Below are 18,685 nucleotides of genomic sequence, written 5' to 3' on the forward strand. Positions count from 1 at the left end.
CCGGCGACCCCGGGGCAGGGCGGTCGGCACCACAGGCCCGGCCACGGCCCAGTTAGTGCGTTTATAACCTTATTTGGGGTCTTTTCGTGACAGAATGATCAGAAACCCGAAGTCCATTCGGGGGTCCAAGAACGCGGCCAGCTCCACTGGAGTCGCCTCACTCCTCAGGCCCCGCGGCCTCCCGGTGCCGCCGGCTCCCCTGCCGTCCGCGCTCGCGGGCCCGCGGACCGAGGCGCCGGGGTCGGAGCCGAGGGACAGAGCCAGGGACAGAGCAGGGGGACCCAGCTGGGGACAGCGGGCGGCCGCGGAGTGCCCGGCCGGAAGGAGCAGGCTCCGCCCCCGCCCCGCCCCGCGGCCTCCCTCCTCCTCGGCTCCCTCCTCCCTTCCCTCCCTCCTCCCTCCTCCCGCCTCCCCCCGCTCCTGAAGAGCTCGGTGCGAAGGGGCCGGGCCGGTTACTTCCTCCAGCGGCGGACGAGCGCGGTGAAGCCCGGCCCCGAGAGTCCGCAGCCATCCGGCCCGCGTCCGGCCTCCCCGAGCGCCCCAGCCCGGCCCGCGCCCCGCCGCGCTCGCCCTCGCCCTCGCCCTCGCCAGCCCCCGCGCCCGCGCCCTCACCCTCGCCCGGCGCGCGCCGAAGAGCCGCGGGCCCCGAGCAGCCGCCGCCGGACCGCGCGCCGGCCCTCCCCGCAGCGGTAAGAGCGGGCCCCGAGGAGCGCCACGCAGAGCCCGGGCGGGGGCGCGGGGCACCGACGTCCAGACCCCGGGCTGCGGCGGGGTCCGGGTGGGGATGGCGGCCGCCCGTGCCCTCGGGGGTCGCGCGTCGGAGTTCCGGTTACCGGAGCTGCCAAAGAGGGTGGCGGGCGGGCCGGGGCCCTGCGCGCTGGGGTCGCTGCACCCCGGGCCGCCGAGCGGCGGGCGCAGGCTGGGCGCGCGGGTTTGTTTCACTTGCTTTTGTTTATAAAAGGAAACGCGTGCCTGGTGGGGGGTTGTTCCTGCCCGGTGTGCGCCCGGGGACCTGATTCCGCGAAGGGGTTTGGGGCATGGGAGAGGGTGTTGGCCCTGGCGTCACCTCGGGCTCGGGGGTGACTTGCGGGAGAGGCGCCGGCCCGGGGGATCCGGGGCTCCAGGCGCCACAGACACCTGGAGGTTGCGGCTCCGCGAAAACCTGCCGGGCGCAGGTCACCTGCTCGGCCGGGTCCAGCACCCGGGCCGGGGGCCCTAGGTCCTGCGAGGGGAGCAGAGGGAACCTGTCGGAAATGGGGACCTGCACGCGCGGGGCTGCTTTGATTTTCTCTCTCATAAAGCATTTGAATGAAGGGCTAACTGAACGTTTGCGTGTGTGCTTGGGTTGTGTATGTTTTTTATTTTATTTTTATTTTTTAAGCGCAGGAAACCTTTTATCTTAGCCTGTACTCCATTTCAGGGAAGCCTAAAATAGTAGCTGACGTGCTACTTATTTAGAAAGTAAAGAAATGAGCAATCCTCTTTGGAGATGGGAGTAATTTATTTTAATTCACCAGTAAGAGATTATGTTTGTTCCATACGGTGGAAGCGCCTGTGGGTTATCTGCCTGCCCACACCACCGCCAATCAGGGAGATAAATCTCCACGTTAAGCTTTATTAAAATTCTGAGTAATATCACAGTACAGTAAATGTTCACACCGTGCGTCCCGCAGGGAAATATTCAAATACTCATTTCTGGGATTAGTCATTCATCTCTCTAAACTGATCGCTTTCAAAGCAAAAAAAGCAAACCAACCTTGAAAAGTGTTACAGGTTTTTTTTTTTTTTTTTTCCAGATTTACCTAAATAAAAACCTTAGCTGTGATCTTACATAAGCGATTACTTGTTCCAATGAGGGTACTGTTGTCAGGCAAATTCTCCTTGTTTTACAATTTAACCATTCTCAGCTCTTAACATTTCTGCCATTTTTCAAAAGCAGTGATCAGTCGGCAACGCGGAAAGGACCTAAACTTGAAATTGATTTATATGGAAAAATTTGGCTTGTCTACCACCTAACAAGCCATGTTGAGTAAAATAAGAAACTTAAATTTGATTAGTTTGTGTCTGCCTGAAACCATTTAGTAGAGCACTTTAATTCTACATGGTTTTTACAAAACTCATTAAAAGCTGGACAACAAAGAATTCTATTCTGTAGCTAGTAATTACAGCTCTTTATGTGGGAGTGGTAGGCTGCCTTTTCTCCTGGTATTTGTACACAAAAGCGGGTGAAGCTTTTCCATTGCCTTCCACATCCATTCTCTGTCAAACAGAATAAAGTCAGCAAGCAGTCTGCAAACTGAAGGAAGAAAAGGAGCTGACCCATCCCGATCTGGATAGATGATTGGCAACACCCAAGATGTCTATCATTTTAGCCTTCTGTTTGAAGTTTGTTTATTTATTTAATCAACAGGTGACAGGACTTATTTCACCCAGATATGTGCCATGGAGCTCTAAGCTAAGGAGCATCTTGCATCACAGAGGGTAGCACCTGGTCTAGTGACAATTGTGAGCTCTCTGCTCCATCATGATGTGGCAGGGAAGGGTTGATTTCTATCCATTCGTGTTCTCCTGACACAGGGCGGGAACTGAGGATTTGGGACCGTTTTGGACCATGGGATTTGATCTCCACCTTGCCTCGCAGTGGCCCCGTGGTAGCTTTGCAACCCTGGGCAGGTTACTCCATATTGCTGGGCCTCAGTTAGTTGCCTCACTGTGAGAGAGTATAACATCTACACTCGGGGATGCAGGAAGATTCGATGATGTGGGAGTATGTGGTCTCCAGCACGGGGCTAGCCTTAGTGACTAGGCATTCTGGCAGTGGCAGCCATCGGTAGGAGAAAATATTGATGCTCGAGTGAATGTGGGTGACATAATCTACCAAGTGGAGATTCTGAACAAACGTGGCCACTTTTGATCCAGGACAGCCCCTCCTTTGTCCTCCCATAGGACTGTTATCGGCAGTGCTTGCCATCCTCTCTTGCCTACCCTGAGCTTTACCTGCACTCTGAGGGTTTTAACAGCCATTTCTGATGCCTCTTTCCTCCCCTGCTGCCTTTTAGCCAAGGGTGTGTGTATGTGCGCGTGTGTGTGTGTGTGTGTGTGTGTGTGTGTGTGTGTGTGGTTGGATGGTGTGGTTGTTGGAAGGTCTGGTTCAGCCATAATGTTGATCATAAAGAGAAAACAAGAAAGCACAAACACAAATTAAATAGTTCAGTGAGAATGTGGTATTTGCCACCTCCAGTAAGTTCTGTCAGTTGAACTGTGTTTTAATTCCTCAAAATTCTTGGTTGTAACAGGGGGGAGCACAGCCTGGGCCTAGGGTACCCCCTGGAGCTTTGCCTCATATAGGCTTTGAGTTCTGTAGCCCTGAAGCAGGGAGGGCTCAGGCCTCAAGCTGAACATTACTCTCATCTATGCTAACCCTGTTTATTTGAAAGTGAGTGTTTTAGTCACTGTTTTTTTTAAAAATCTGGTGCTATTATACAAATACCTTTCTTATTAATATATAACCTACCTAGCCAAATAATTAAATTTTAGGGCCCCAAATAATTTTTCAGTCTATTATAGCATTGTCCCAATTGCAAGATACATATGTGATTTTAAATTTTCTAATAGCGATGTTAAAAATAGTAAAACAAGATGAAATTAGTTTCAGTGTATTTCAAATTAACCTAATATATTCAAAATACCATACAGGAGACATATAGTAAATGAAAAAATTATTGAGGTATTTTCTCTACTAAATCTTTGAAATCTAGTGTGTATTTGCCGGTCCACACTAATAGCCACTTAGCAAGTGCTTGGTGGGCACGTGTGACTGGTGGCTGCCACACTGGTCAACGCAGGTCTCAAGACAGATCGGTAGTTGGAATCACTTCCTCTTCAAGAAATACACAGCTAAGCAACACACAAAGCCAGAAATATTTTGAGCTCTGTACTCAAAGCAGGGGGATCTGGAACCAGGCAGCAGGGTTTGGTCTTAAGTTCTCCCTTTGATTCCCTCCCTGGGCCTGTGCCTCTCACAGCCTGGAGAGGAGAGGGGGGCTTCTGTGACTCTGGGAACCCAGCTGGGAGGCTCTGAGCAGCCAACCAGAAAGTGGCTTTATCTGTGTATCTCACATCTAAATGGAATTCTGTGGGCAATCAGCATTATTATTTAATTACCTAAATTGCATACCCCTTTGTTCTACTGAGAAACACTTTCCTCTTGAGACCTTTGGGAGGAAAGCCTTTTAAATAAGAATTCCCAGCATTCGGCTTTGAATTACCTGTTAGCTATAAACCTCAGTCTTGATGCCAGCAATGATGGCTTCATTAAAATGTACTTAATTTGTTGCTTCTTTGACTCTTCCTTTCTTTTTCTTTTTTAAGATGAATGATTTTGGGATCAAGAACATGGACCAGGTGGCCCCTGTGGCTAATGGTTACCGGGGGACACTCAAGGTGAGTGAGTGAGTCTTAAAAGTTTTTTTTAAAAATGGAAAACTTGATCTGTAGGAGAATAAACGATGGGTTGGGTCCCAGAAGACTGGTTCTAGCCCCAGCTTTTTAATTTGCTGGCTGTGTGACTCTAGACCATTTGCTTTCTTGCTCTGGGCCTCAGTTTTCTACTTTGTAGAATGGGTATCTTGATGCTTGTTCTCCTTGTGCTCCAAGATATGAAACTATTTAATTCATACATAGTGAGGCCTTTGTAGTTTATTTCTGAGGCTCCTTCCAAGGTGAAAATCATGAGTTTCTCTATAAAACAGCTGGTGAGGCTATCTGTACTGCCTTTCCTATCCTGAATGATGGGAAGGCTGTTTAAGAACTGAAATGAAAGTACTTAGAAGAGGCAGACAGACCCAACAGCTGCCGCCGCTTCCATCAGAAGGGACAGTGCCCGTGGTGTGGTGGTGTTAGTATCCTGCTCTTACTGTGCAGAGAACAAGCAGGCCTGTTTATATAAACCATAGAAACAGTTTAAAGATGAAAGAGCCTTCTCTGCTGCATAAACAAATTTTATGTAGCTTCTATCGTAATTCCTTTCGGGAACATTCTTTAGTAGCACAAACCAGTAATTTCCCATTTGCCTTCTCTACTTGTGACGGCAGGATTTGATTGTTTTCAGCGTTATGTAGTGAACATGTTTCAGAAGCAGTGATTTAAGATTGGCCTCCTTAGCGTCTTGCATGATGGTGTTCTGTCTCTGGTCTGTTGTATTTTCCTTTGTAAATCATTATTGAGGTTATTTGTCTGATAGAGCTCAAAGAGCCAAAACTTGGCACACACCTTTCTGGAGTTTTATAAAGGTCACCAAACTTAAGACTAGCGAGTTTTCTTGTTTGATTTGGCCAGACATTTTAAATGTGGCAGAAACAGTATAAGAACTTATGGTATTAAGTTGAAACCACACCCTTAAGAAAAATCCTTCTATGAATTCAATTAATTTAATGATACTTATGGGATTTCTGGATATGGAGAAGAAATAGGCCTTGCTCAGATTGATGTGTTGAAACACAAAGCACGGATTTGTATTGTTCTTTGGCTTCCTGGTTTTTTTAAAAAAAAAAAGTTACCGTCAGGAAAGGCATTTTTCTTAGTTGCATGGGTGATGCTGGTGGGAATTTTTAAAGTTTATGAGATGTTTTGCCAAAATTAGCTCTGCAGTGGTTTATGAATTTAGATGACTATTCTGCACTCGATTGCTTGATGGGTCCTCCTGGATCCCAGGCAGTGGTCATCATTGTCTTGGGTTTCTTGGGCTGGGCGCCAGCTGAGGCCTTGCCCTCTTTTGTAGCGCGTCATTCATTGTTCTGCAATTCTAAAAAAGAAAGCGCACAAACCAATTTTATTTGTAGATGTGTTACACATTTTTTTTTATTGATGAGTCAACAGATGGGTCACTGTATTACACATAACATGGGATTTCCAGCTTATGTTGGAAAAATATAATCTTTTTCCACATTGTCCTCAACAAATTAAGCAATGATGAATCAAGATGTTATGTGTTCATTAAATGAGCCTTACATTAAAGGCTATTTCTTTCATAAATGTTATGTGAGATGATGAGAAATCAACATAGTGTAAGGTTTTGTCCTTGTATGTTTATCACCTTTTCTTTCCCCTCAACTGTAGAGTGTTTAATTTAATTTCAAACCTGTTTCCTGTGGAAATCTTTCCCCTTAGCAGGTGATTTGGGGGCTTCTTTTTAATATACTTTACTTTTTATAAAATGAAACTCGTTAAGGAATTTTTTCACGTATTACTATTTTCTAAACCACTGGAATTGATGAGGAAAAACATCTCTAGTTTCAGTCAAGTTGTTTCATGGTAAACATTTCAAAAATAAATGCTTCCAAAGACAGAGTGGTTTATTTCATCATTGGATCTTCAATTTTTATCCCATCATTTGCCTTTTGTTTTAACTGCATTACACTCAAACTACTGCCTTGTCAAGGGTCATTTTTCTTACACACAGCCTGATTGAATTTTTCTCCCGTGTAACAGGAGGGCCAGGCATTTGGAGAAGGAGTCTCTGAGATTCCTTCCAGCACTATTATAAGATTCTGTTATTTTTAGATTTGTTTATTTAATTTATTGATTTAAGTGGGTTAGGCCACTCACATAAATTCCCAGTCATTCTGACTGTGAGGTTACTTAAATAATCCAGAGTAAAACGGAATAATTTTGGTAACTTTGACCATTTTAGAAGTCTGTTTTGAGTACTCAGTGGTTGATTCCATGTGTTGCTTCATAATTGCCAGTTTAGTAAGGGTATGTCGATAAGATGACCCATGGATCACTTTAAATATAGGTGATTAAATAAGTTTTAATATTATATTTGGTTTCTTTTGCATCTGTTTTTGCAGCGCCAGCCAGCCTTTGACACTTTTGATGGGTCCCTGTTTGCCGTTTTCCCCTCACTAAATGAAGAGCAAACACTCCAGGAAGTGCCAACAGGCTTGGATTCCATTTCTCATGGTAATTTGTTCCTTAGACTTCACAAATTGTGTGTGATTTCCCTATGTAGTTCAGTTAATAAAGAAATGACAGTTCTCAGGGATGAATGTTGACATCTTGAATCTGTGGTGTGAAGAGTCATAGATGCCCTGGACCTGGCAGAAGGCAGTTTTCTATTCGTGTGACAATGGTGATTCTGTCTCCAGTGCCAGACACACCCCGGTGAGCTGCTGTTAGTTAGTAAACTGTGGGAAACCCCTGAGATTTCCATTGTGGATGTTTCAACATTTGCAAGCCTCTCCCTGCTCTATCTGCAAAACAGACAGAAAACAATGGACATTCAGATGCACCCCAACTTTAATTCTGGGTTCACATCATTAGTTAAATCATCTCCCCTGCCCAGAGTTTTGGGGCAACACATTATTCTTTGTAATCTTTACCCATCTGTGTTTGTTTCTGTAATTCTTAATGTCATTGTTTATTCTTTTTAAAGGAATAGCACATCAGATAATGTCTCTGCCATTACTGTGGTAGAATTATTAGTTGGAAACATTCCAGAGATTACTTTGTCATCTGAAGTAGGTGCTAGAAAATACAGCCCAGAAAATTAATTAAAACACATACACTTGCATAAGCACAACATCTTGTGACAGTCATTTATCATTCTTGAAGTTGCCGAGGGTATCTAGAGATTGTTTTTCAATAAAAAGTGAAGGCGTGTTACTTCACAGTGCTGTCGGTTCTTGTTGTGCTCAGGTCTCTGCCTGCTGCTCGGTTTAATGGAAGTAACTTCCAAATGATACGTTTACAGTCCCTCTAAGCCTTTTCACCAGAAACCTTGCAATTCCTTGCATTGTCTAAAATTTTAAAATAAACTTAGAAATTTTACCTATGTATAACTGCTTTATGAAGCCTTCAAAAATAGAATAAAACTTGTTTTATTTAAATTTTTTTCATAAGCATAATTCTGAGATGTATAATATTTTCTCAATTTTAGTCAAAAAAGTTTTTAATATCTATATATTTTATATAATTATATAAAAATACAACTTATATACTTTCTTTTAAGGATTCATGACATGGTTTGGGATCAAAATTGTTCTTTCCCAAAAACTAGGATTTCTCTCCCCAGTCCCCACCTGATATTGTCAGCTTGAATTTCTAATGCACCCATGGGGTTTCTTTGCAGACTCCACCAACTGTGAATTGCCTTTGTTAACTCCGTGCAGCAAGGCTGTGATGAGTCAGGCCTTAAAAGCTACCTTCAGTGGCTTCAAAAAGGAGCAGCGTCGCCTTGGCATTCCAAAGAGTAAGTACTGCTCCCATGAGCCCGTGTAGGACTAGAAAAACGAATTTGACTGCAGTTGTCTGATCTTGAATGATTTTTTTAAGCTTCTGCTTGGGGTATCTTGCAAAGAGTAGCATCAGTGTAGTTAACCTGAGCCAGTTTCTATTTCAACCCAGTCAGCTGACGACCTCATCTAGCGCTCGTTGTGTCTATGTTAGAAGGAGTTGTTAGTGTCTTAGGGTTTGCCTGGGTCGTATCATGATGCTGTCTTGCTTATTTCATTGGTTCTGCAGTGCCTAGACTTAGTGAATAAATCAGGGCTGACTCTGGTCCCACTGCCTTTCCGTGTTTTTCACCGTGTGTGCTCCATCTTTCCTTGCCTCCTGCCAGACCCTTGGCTGTGGAACGAGCAACAAGTATGCCAGTGGCTTCTCTGGGCAACCAACGAGTTCAGTCTGGTGAATGTAAATCTCCAGAGGTTCGGCATGAATGGCCAGGTGTTGTGTAACCTTGGCAAGGAGCGCTTTCTGGAGCTGGCACCTGACTTCGTGGGCGACATCCTCTGGGAACATCTGGAGCAGATGATCAAAGGTACCAGCTGCGTGACTTGCGCCCTTGTCTAGGGTGAGCCGTGGCAGGGAAAAGTAATGATTGTTCCTCAGCCTCAGGGTTGGCATTTGAAATGGTACAGAGCAAATTGCCTCAAAATGCCACTCAAGTGAGTCAGATACGTGGCGGTGTTTATAGATCTGTATTCCACTTAAGTTGGGGTGTGTGTGTGTGTGTGTGTGTGTATGTGTATGTATGTGTGTGTGTTTAGCATCAAGTATAGCCACAAGGCAGTAGCCTTAGTCACTAAGTCGTTCGCGATTGCCAGACTGTGTTTGTCATGGGAGTCCATGTTGACTCAGATATGTATGCCAGCAGGAATTCCTATGTTTTGTGAATTCACCTCGTAGAAACAGAAGAAATACGTCAGCTTTAATGAAAGGGAGCCTTTACTCAGATAAACTCTGAATTTTATAGTAAATTTTCCTAAGCCCAAATGGAATCCAACAAAGAGAATCTTGGGGGGGACTTGTGTTTTTAAACAAGCAAGTAATTAATTAATCGATATATATTTACACACTGACATGTACAGAAACTGGCCATTGATCAATAGAAATTTCGCCAACGGCAGAGAAAGTCTTGATTCAGAACTTAAAAGAGCAGTGAGACCGATGTTTAAAATACAGTGAGTTAAAAAAGAAAGAAAGTTGCAGTGAGGACCATCTAAGTTAAAAAACATAAGAAAATTAGCTTGTTCATTGAGTTCAGGGAAGTATTCCTCACTTAATTGATTTTAAACACACCTGGTCTCAACATTTCCTGTAGACCCAGAATCTCAGAAAGACCTAGAGTTCAACTGCCAGCGTTTCAGTGATGGCTTCTGGGGGCCATGGAAACTTATTTTTAAAGACCCCCAAATGTTCCCTGAACTTGGACAAGTCTTATCTAACAAGTTTCTGGTGAATCTGTGTGTTGCCACATTGGGCCTGTTTTGCCATTACTTGGGCATGTGAGTCTGTGTGTGCTTGGATTTGTGTGTCTACACGCGGTCTGTAGTGTGTTAATAGTAGGCACACTTACACAGAGCACAAACCTTTTCCCTCTCAAAGTCTGTGGGCACCTATGTCCACCGTGGCAGGCTCCCACCACACCGAAGCCTTCACCAAACCGTCAGAGTTGGAAGCAGTGGGCCCTGAGCCTTACGAGACAGGAACTATGTCCATTTTATTAATGCCCTGAATTCCCAGTCTCTGGTACAGAGACTTCATAAACATTTAACTACTTCTTGAATACATGAATGAATTTAAATACATAATCTAGAGCTTCCAAATTTTGTGATAGAAAATTTAACTTTGCCAATGACGTCATTCATTTTGGAAAATTTATTCTGGTTACTAGAGAAATGTGTTGCTGTCTCTAGCTCTTTGAAACAGACATAAGTGATGTGGAGCACCTGAGGTGACATGTGGAGCACTAAATGCACTCAGTCACTCTGAAGTAACCAGAGAACAGTAGTTCAGAGAGTAAGTTTTCTTATAAGTAGTTTTTATCTAGCTCTGCCATCTTATGTCACTGGTGTCTTTTTTTCAGAAAACCAAGAAAAGACAGAAGACCAATATGAAGAAAATTCACACCTCAACTCGGTTCCTCACTGGATTAACAGTAATACGTTAGGTGAGTCCCATCGAGTTTGCCCTTAGGAGCTTGGTCTTACGTTGACTTGGACTGTCTAAAGGAGGCTCTTCCGGGGGCCACCTGGACCCGTACTGTCCCACAGAGTGGCCACACATGGGTGTCAAGCTGCTGAGCAGCTGAAATGTGGCCCCTCCACATTGAGATGTGTAGTAAGAGTAGAAGTCCTAGTACGAAACAAAGAATGTAAAATATCTCCTTGATCATTTTGAACATTGATTACATATTGAAATATAATTGTTACGTTAGATTAAGTAAAATGTTATAAGAAAATTAACTTCACCTGTTTCTTTTTGCTTTTTTAATACGGCCACTAGAAAATTTTAAATCTTATAAGTGGTTCATGTGATCTTCCCATTGGTCAGTGCCGTTAGCCGTGGTCTAGGCCATTGGTAGAGCAAGGAGCAGAATGGAGGGAGCTGATTACTGTGGTTGCCAGATGTTAATCTAATGTAACCAACAAGAGATGGCAGACACAGAAAGTGTGTTGGAAGCCAGTGTAAATTTGCACTGAACTTAGGAGTTTAAAGAGCTGTCATGGAATCTGGGTCCTTCTGTTTGTTGGTACTGGGGAGGGCAGGGCAAGGGGTGGTCTGCCGGAGCCAGTGTGGGAAGGTCATCAGAATAGTGCGCTTCGGTGGCACTTTCTGCTCCCTCGCTGGCCCAAGCTCCACCATCTGGCCCAGGTGAAGCCTGTCCCTCCACCCCGCCATGGGGCTCACTGCTCAGAAGGTCTTTCTAAACGTGGCACAGCGGGAGACCCTCTGCTTGCCTGACCCTGAGTCAAAGTAAGAGAGCTTCCTTCTGCCTCCAGAAAATGAGTTATTCCCTGATGGGGGAGAAGGAAGAAGATGGGCTTTTCATCAGAACACAGGGTTTCATGGCCCAGTTCTGCTCTATACAAATCACATACTGTGTGACAAATCACTTAGTCTCTCTAAACCTCAAATCTAACGGCCAGTGAGCCCTGTCATTCTGAGGGTCACATGAAAGCACTGGGGCCACAGAGACATGCACACTGAGCCCTGCTGGCTCCAGGGACAGCAGCCATTTTGGCAGTGGGCTTATCGGTGAAGCAGATGAGTGGTTTGGGGAGAAGAGGACTTCGTGACAAACTGCCCGTGTCTTCACTGAGGCTTTGCAGAAGGCTGGAGCGTGCGTGCAGAGTGGTCACCTGTGATTGGCTCCGAGGGGTTGGTTATCCTGTTAATACTGACTTCAAGAACTCTGCTGTCCGATTGTGTGTTCCAGGTTTTGGCGTGGAGCAGGCGCCGTATGGCGTACAGACGCAGAATTACCCTAAAGGCGGCCTCCTGGACGGCATGTGTCCGGCGGCAGTGCCCAGCATGCTCAGTTCCGAGCAGGAGTTTCAGGTGTTCCCCAAATCTCGGCTCGACACTGTCAACATCAGCTACTGCTCCCTCAGGCAGGACTTCCCGGCCAGCAGCTTGAACTTGCTCGCCAGCAATTCCGGTAATATAGGAAGCATCTTTCAGCTGTTGGGTTGATTCTGAGAGCCGCCGTCAGACAGTGATAATGAACTTTTTAATCAATATGTCCTGTTCTCAGCCCTTGGAGGAGGTCAAGGCGCTGGCCTGTGTTCCGAGCGCCTTTCCAACAACAAGCACACCCCTAGTGTGTTTCTCGCACTGGCGTAGGCCCTGCAGATGTTGAGTAAACAAGGCACAGCCTTGTTTTTGGGGCCAGATTCCTCCACCCAATGGGTATTTTTTGGAGACTGTGCAGGAATGTGACAGATTTCTTTTTGTGGAGTGCTGACATATATACAGCGAACAAATAAATCTCAGGTTGTACAACTGGTTGAACTTGTGCATGTATGTCCACCCGTGTAAGCCGTCTAGGTGGATATGGAGAACTTCCTAGCAGCCCAGAGGCTCCTGCATACCTCTTTCCTATCAATAGCATCCCCACCCCAAAAGGAAACCATTCTGACTCTTATCATCATGGATTAGTTTTTGCTGCTCTTGAACGTCGTGTAGATGGGATCTGCAGTGTGTTTTCTTTTGGGTTTATCATTTGCTCATCGTTACGTCTGACATTCACCCGGGGAGCGGGTGGGTGCTGGGAGCGGTTGGCGGTGATAGCGAGGTCAAGCCCAAGACCGCCCTGCGGTTAGTGCTCAGCAGCGCTGGACTATTTCCGTGCCTGGGGGAGTCACAGCATGTGCTCCATTGTCTTTGCCAGGGAAACCCAAAGACCACGACTCCTCTGAGAACGGCGCCGACAGCTTTGAGAGCTCAGACTCGCTGCTGCAGTCCTGGAACAGCCAGTCGTCCTTGCTAGATGTGCAGAGGGTGCCTTCCTTTGAGAGCTTCGAAGACGACTGCAGCCAGTCTCTCTGCCTCAATAAACCGACCATGTCCTTCAAGGATTACATCCAAGAGAGGAGCGACCCGGTGGAGCAAGGCAAACCAGTTATTCCTGCAGCCGTGCTGGCCGGCTTCACGGGTGAGCATGCCACTCTGGGAGCCTGGCCACCCGGTCTCCTGAGTCCTGTCCCCTGTTTCCTGCCTGGCCATAGCACCGTGTTTACCGAGGGTGTTTCTAGGTGAGGCACATTGTGTCCATACTCCACGTTTTATATGTGGCTCACTATACCTCTGGATTGTAAAAAGGCCAACCTTGCAGGCATCGTCACATACACAGAGCCCGGTGGAGTGGATGAGATGGACAGGCTGCTCCTCCACCTGGGTGTTCTAAAGAGGAGGAGACACAGAGGACATGGCCCAGGGAGTCTTCAGCCCTGACTCACCCACTCCAGGAATCTCAAAGAATGCCATTTGACGCAGGGAGGGGCCGCAGAGCCGGCCTCTAATAATACGAGCACTGTTTACCTTTTCTTGCTTCTAAAATCCATATACTCTTATTTTTAAGGTTTGGGTGAGAGCTATTCTAGGCAGGGGACAAATATTAAAGCTGTTTTTAGAACCAGATATTTCCAGTCCTTTTGCAAAAATACCAAGACTTTTTGTTTTCATTGCTTTCTGTGTCCTTAAATGTGCTTTTTTTTTTGGTCCCATAATCTGACCATATGGAGCCACTGTGGATTAAAAAATATAACTACTTTAAAAAATCTGATAGGTTAAAATAAGGATGGTTAGGTATTCATTTTTATTCTGTGTAAAAAAACCTGTGTAAATGTATTCAAATACACATAAGAGTGTGTGAAAACTATTATAGTTTTCATACACAGAAGTTCGGGGCCTGCTAAGGAAATAAACAGCCATAGCATTGGTGTTTCCATGTTAACAGTAATGTTATTTACCCTTTATCACTGCCAGCTCTGCATGGTTAGCTTGGCATGTGGTCTGTAGTCCCTGGGACAGCACAGCATGGGATGATATGAACCCATTTTACAGATGAGGAATTGGCTCAGAGACAGACAGCCCTCTGTGGTCACAAGGCTCTGGTTCCAGAATGCCTGTGCTTTGTGCTTTAGAGCAAAGCTGTATAGGTGACAGCTGTTGCGTTTTGAGGGAAGAGCTATTTGGTAGAAAGAGATTGGGCTTAGGGTGGGAAGCTCCAGGCTTTTGGCCCCTTCACGGTGATGGGCGTGTGATCCAGGACGAGGCACCTGTCCTCTGAGTCGCATCTTCCTCATCTTTAAAACAGGGCTGCGATGATGCTTGCCTCACAGGCTGGCCGTTCTAGATACCAATCGAGGAAAGGTCCGTGAGAGGCACTTGGCAAAGCGCGCTCCGCCAGGCGGAGGCTGTGAGGCAACGGCGCTTACCCCATGTGGCTCTTGAGTAAACTGGGCCACTAGGCAATTTACACACAGTCACTAGGCTGGGAAGCGGCAGCACGGGATTCCACGAATGACATGCCTCTTTCTTTCCGTGGTGAAATACTCCTTCAGCTGCCCCCATCCTGCCCCGCTGGGTGTTTCTAGAAATAAACCATGAAGATTTTCACATGAGGAACAATTAAACAGGATGAGGAATTTTAATGCCAAGAGCTGGGGGCCCCCGAACTTTCTTCCAGAAAGAACAAACCCAGCAGTGGAGGGGAAGAGTGCCTTGGCTGAGCAACCCTCTTTTCCGGGAGGGCGAGGTATGGAGGAAGAACCTGTGTTTGGCATCCAGCCTCAGCCCACTGGAGCATTTAGCAATGTGGCCGACACCTTAGCTCCGCCTTCACGTCAGAACCCCTTCCAGAGAGTGGGGTCTACGTTCTTCAGTCAGCTTGTGGAATTAGGACGTTAAAACCTTGCTTTTGTATTTTAAGCCTATGGAAAGGTATGATGTGTCTCCCTCTCCCCGCAGGAAGTGGACCTATTCAGCTGTGGCAGTTTCTCCTGGAGTTGCTCTCGGACAAATCTTGCCAGTCGTTCATTAGCTGGACGGGGGACGGATGGGAGTTCAAGCTTGCTGACCCGGACGAGGTATGGCCAGAGCCCTGGGAGATATCTGGACTCTGACACCTGACTCATCTCGTTGGGTTCAAAAATTCAGTTCTCTGGGTACAAGAACGGATTCCTGAGTCCAATGAGAATCTTTCTACCTGAGTGTTGGGAAAGTGGAGGCGGAGGCATTGCTTTGCTGATAAATGTCTGGGGTGTCCCCTGGGTACCCCACATACATGGACCTCACGCAAATGTGCCTGTCTTGGTCTGTTGTCTGATCAAAAAGCCCAAGCTACAAACTAAAGGTCTGTCCCAACCATCTGGAAGTGCCTTAGGAAGTTTGCCATTGTCTGTTGAGGGGACGAGTCTCCTAGTAGCCCCCAGCCAGCCAGCTGCTGACTCCCTGCTCCTCAGCTGAGCTCGGCAGGGCCAGCACCAGCCCTGGAGCACTGGGACCAGGAGCCTCGGCGGGAAGGGAAGGCTGAGGGCAGATGAGATAGCAGCCACGCCAGGACGGCACTAGAGAAGCCCCTGGTCTCTGGCACCGTGGAGTGTAATCTGTCGCTTCCCAAGTCCCTTGGGAAACAAGCATTGAGGAATGACTATGTCACACAGCTCAGAATCCTGCTCAGCAGCTGTTAACTGTAGTAGTTAGGATAGAACCCAGGAGGGTGGTGAAACCCGCGGTTCCCTTCTCGCAGGAGCCTCCTGGCTCTGAACCCCTGGCTCCCAGGAGGTTTTGCTGAGACAGAGCTGGAGACAGGGAGCAGGGGCTCAGTCCCCAGCGTTCTCTCCCGTGTGCAGAGAAACAGCCGAGGGACACGGTGTCCCTGGCGAACATGTTAAAAGACAGGTTGAACCTCCATGGACCTTTTGTAGTTGTCCAGTCCTCTAGGGAGAGCATGCATCAGAGTCACGTCAGGGAGGAAAGCCATTCGCTTTTTCTTCATTGACAAAATTGGACCTAACTCTTTTCCATCTGTGTCAACCAAAGGTGGCCCGCCGGTGGGGAAAGAGGAAAAATAAGCCCAAGATGAACTACGAGAAGCTCAGCCGGGGTTTGCGCTACTATTACGACAAGAACATCATCCATAAGACGTCAGGGAAGCGCTATGTTTACCGCTTTGTGTGCGACCTCCAGAACTTGCTGGGGTTCACGCCGGAGGAACTGCACGCCATCCTGGGCGTCCAGCCCGACACAGAGGACTGAGGTCCCTGGGACCACGCTGAGCCGGCCCCAGGCCCGTGGACTGTGAGCCGGAAGCTCATCTTGACTGACTGCTCCAAGGACCCAGGAAAGGCGGGTTTAAATGTGTCCAGGAGGTCGCCAAGAAGTGTGACCTATTTCATCCCAAACCTTGCCTCTCGACAAGGCTGTCTCCGCCGTGGCAGAGACAGCACAGCTGCTGAGCGTAGGGTCTGCTGACACGCAGATGCTACTCACAATACTGTTCAGTGAAAACGGTGGAGGAGGCGGCACTGGGGAGCCATCCTGGCTCCAAGCAGGCCGTGGGGCGGGACAGTGCTCACTGTTGGAGACTCAAAGGAGCGAGCTGTCATGGACATACACAAACTTTTTCGCAATTTTCTTTTGCCTTTTGCAACCAAGAACAGCAAATGCAAAAGCTGCCTCTTTGTTTGAGAGGGGTAGGAGGGTGGGAAGGAAATAACCATGCCATTTCAGAAGTTAGTTTGTATATATTATTATAATCTTATAATTGTTCTCAAAATCCTCTAACAGTACTATTTAACAAAAATTGTATATTGTAATTTAAAATAATTATATAACTGTATTTGAAATAATGCAGACATCCAATGTTTTATTTCATTTTTCAGTAGCACATATGGCATTTTGCAAAGATTTAATCTGCCAAGGGCAGACTGAGAGAAGTAAAGTGTGTATTTACATTTAATATACCTACAGGAATAAGGTCGAAGACAGGTAGTCCCTGCCTTTTGTGTTTCGTGGGTTTTTTGCCTTGGTTATCTGGCAAGGACTTTTCTTTGTACATTTGGGAATTTTTACAAGAAACCTAACGTTATTATCGGGGGGTACATTTGGCCTCTCTGCTTCCTTCTCTAATTGTAAAGCAAAAGCTATAAAGCAGTATTTTTCTTGACAAATGGCATATGTTTTCCACTTCTGTGCATGCCTTTAAGTCAGTTTGTACACAAAGCATATTTTATTTTTTAGTTTAACTGTGTTTCTCCAGCAACTCACCTCTCCCTGCCCAACCAGCCGTTTCCTTCCTGTGCCCCAAGTTATTCTGTAGGATTAAAATAAGAATACTATTTTTGGAAATATGCGACTCCTTTTCAGAGATCAGGAGGGATTTATGTAGCAGCTATTTTTACTGCAAAAGTAATTCACTGGAGAAAAAAATGTAATTTGTAAGAAAGCTTTATTTTTATCTCAGCTCCATGTAAAGTGAAACGTATTGTACAGAGCTGAGGGTGGGGGCGGGGCGGGGTCTTTATTAAACCTCTTGAACAAAGCACCATCTGTCCCGTCTTTGGTCACCTGTTGTGTCTGGGACTGTCTGGATAGCCCCTTTCTGCTCTGTGTCACAGCAATCTTTTTTTTTTTTTTTTTTCTTATTTTCTTGGACATAGATTACCCAGATGCACAGAGAGGGTACGCAGGTGGGAAAGAACGCATTGGGGTCATTCATTTGGAGAAAATGTTTTGATGGAGATGGAGACTTTTGCAGTTGTGTCAAAAGAGCATCTGAGTCATGTATTCCTGGCCTTCATACATGATCCAGTCAAGTTGGCTTCAAAGCCAGGCAGGCTTTCCTACTTACTAGCAGTGTGGCCTCAGACCAGTGGCTGACGTCTCTGAAGTATTGTCATGTGATGAGACTGAGGAATCGGGTGGCAGGGCCAGCTGGGGAGCACAGCCAGGGCTGGGACGACTCAGCCAAAATACCCACAGAAGACAGTTCCCAGTCTATTTAAGCACAGGATGTTTTTCTCAAGTGGGACCTATTTATCACTTGGACATCTGTTTATAATATAAACAGACATGTGACTGGGAACATCTTGTAGCCTAAAGAAATCATGGCCATCGTCTCATTTTATGTGAGGTTGAACCACATGAAATTGCCAATATCAGACTGGCTTTTATGCACAAAGATGGCAGTTTCATGGGGTTCAGTCTAATAGTTACGGAAACTAAAGTCCTTATAAACCTTCAGCATGATAATGAACAGGTCTTCAGTATATAATGTTTGTAATTTGGCCTTTTCTTTCTCAAATAATAAAATATTTTGTTTATATAAACTGCTTGTAAGATTCCTGGTTTTTTCTCCCCACCCCCAGCACGGAGGAGGTGGAGTGGGGGTATTTTAACAAGATCCCTTGTCTGCCCGAAACTTGACGTCACCGAGAGTCAAATCTCCGTTTAACTGATTTCACACACAAGTTACCTAGAAACCACACCCACGCTGGAATCGTCTCAGCCCTTCCTGAAGGAATTCTCAAAAAGTGCTCCTTTAAGAAAGGATTATAATAGATTAAGATGTCTTGTCTTTGCCAGAGCTTTGGCGGAGATAACTGAGGAGAGAGGATGTTCACATTAAGTATATAAGGACTTGAGGTTTAAGCACGTTTGTAATTAAGGCCACAACCCTCCATGCCACCTCAATGGAGTCCTGACATTGGTGCGGTCACTTACCAGAGAGGAGGGCGATTATGGTCTTAGGACACCTGTTCTCAAACTCATTCTCAGAACTCCTTTACACTTGTCAGAGTTAGTGAGGTTGCCAAAGAGCTTATGTGGGTTACATGCACTGGTGTGCTGGAGCTAGCTCCTAGGGCTAACCAAGTGTCTCCCCAACTCCCCATCA

The 18,685-nt window shown here is 46.2% G+C and overlaps 1 protein-coding gene across 1 annotated transcript; it reads left to right on the forward strand.

Annotated features, from left to right (window-relative positions):
• Positions 1-603: 603 nt before the first annotated feature.
• On the forward strand, positions 604-18,119 carry ETS2 (v-ets avian erythroblastosis virus E26 oncogene homolog 2). The gene is made up of 10 exons (XM_012640103.1): positions 604-689; positions 4,372-4,443; positions 6,852-6,963; positions 8,132-8,251; positions 8,621-8,821; positions 10,370-10,453; positions 11,723-11,944; positions 12,677-12,940; positions 14,758-14,876; positions 15,832-18,119. Exons 2-10 carry the CDS (start codon positions 4,372-4,374, stop codon positions 16,045-16,047), a joined length of 1,410 nt encoding a protein of 469 aa, XP_012495557.1. The 5' UTR covers positions 604-689; the 3' UTR covers positions 16,048-18,119.
• The last annotated feature ends 566 nt before the right edge of the window (positions 18,120-18,685 follow it).

The sequence above is a fragment of the Propithecus coquereli genome, unplaced genomic scaffold (genome assembly GCF_000956105.1).
Source record: "Propithecus coquereli isolate 6110/MARCELLA unplaced genomic scaffold, Pcoq_1.0 Scaffold148, whole genome shotgun sequence".
NCBI classification, from domain to species: domain Eukaryota; kingdom Metazoa; phylum Chordata; class Mammalia; order Primates; family Indriidae; genus Propithecus; species Propithecus coquereli.

Coding starts and splice junctions, on each gene's coding strand:
- ETS2 (XM_012640103.1), top strand. CDS start 4,372: ATGAATGATTTTGGGATCAAGAACATGGACCAGGTGGCCCCTGTGGCT. Junction 8,822..10,369: donor TCTGGAGCAGATGATCAAAG/GTACCAGCTGCG, acceptor TCTTTTTTTCAG/AAAACCAAGAAAAGACAGAA. Junction 10,454..11,722: donor GATTAACAGTAATACGTTAG/GTGAGTCCCATC, acceptor TGTGTGTTCCAG/GTTTTGGCGTGGAGCAGGCG.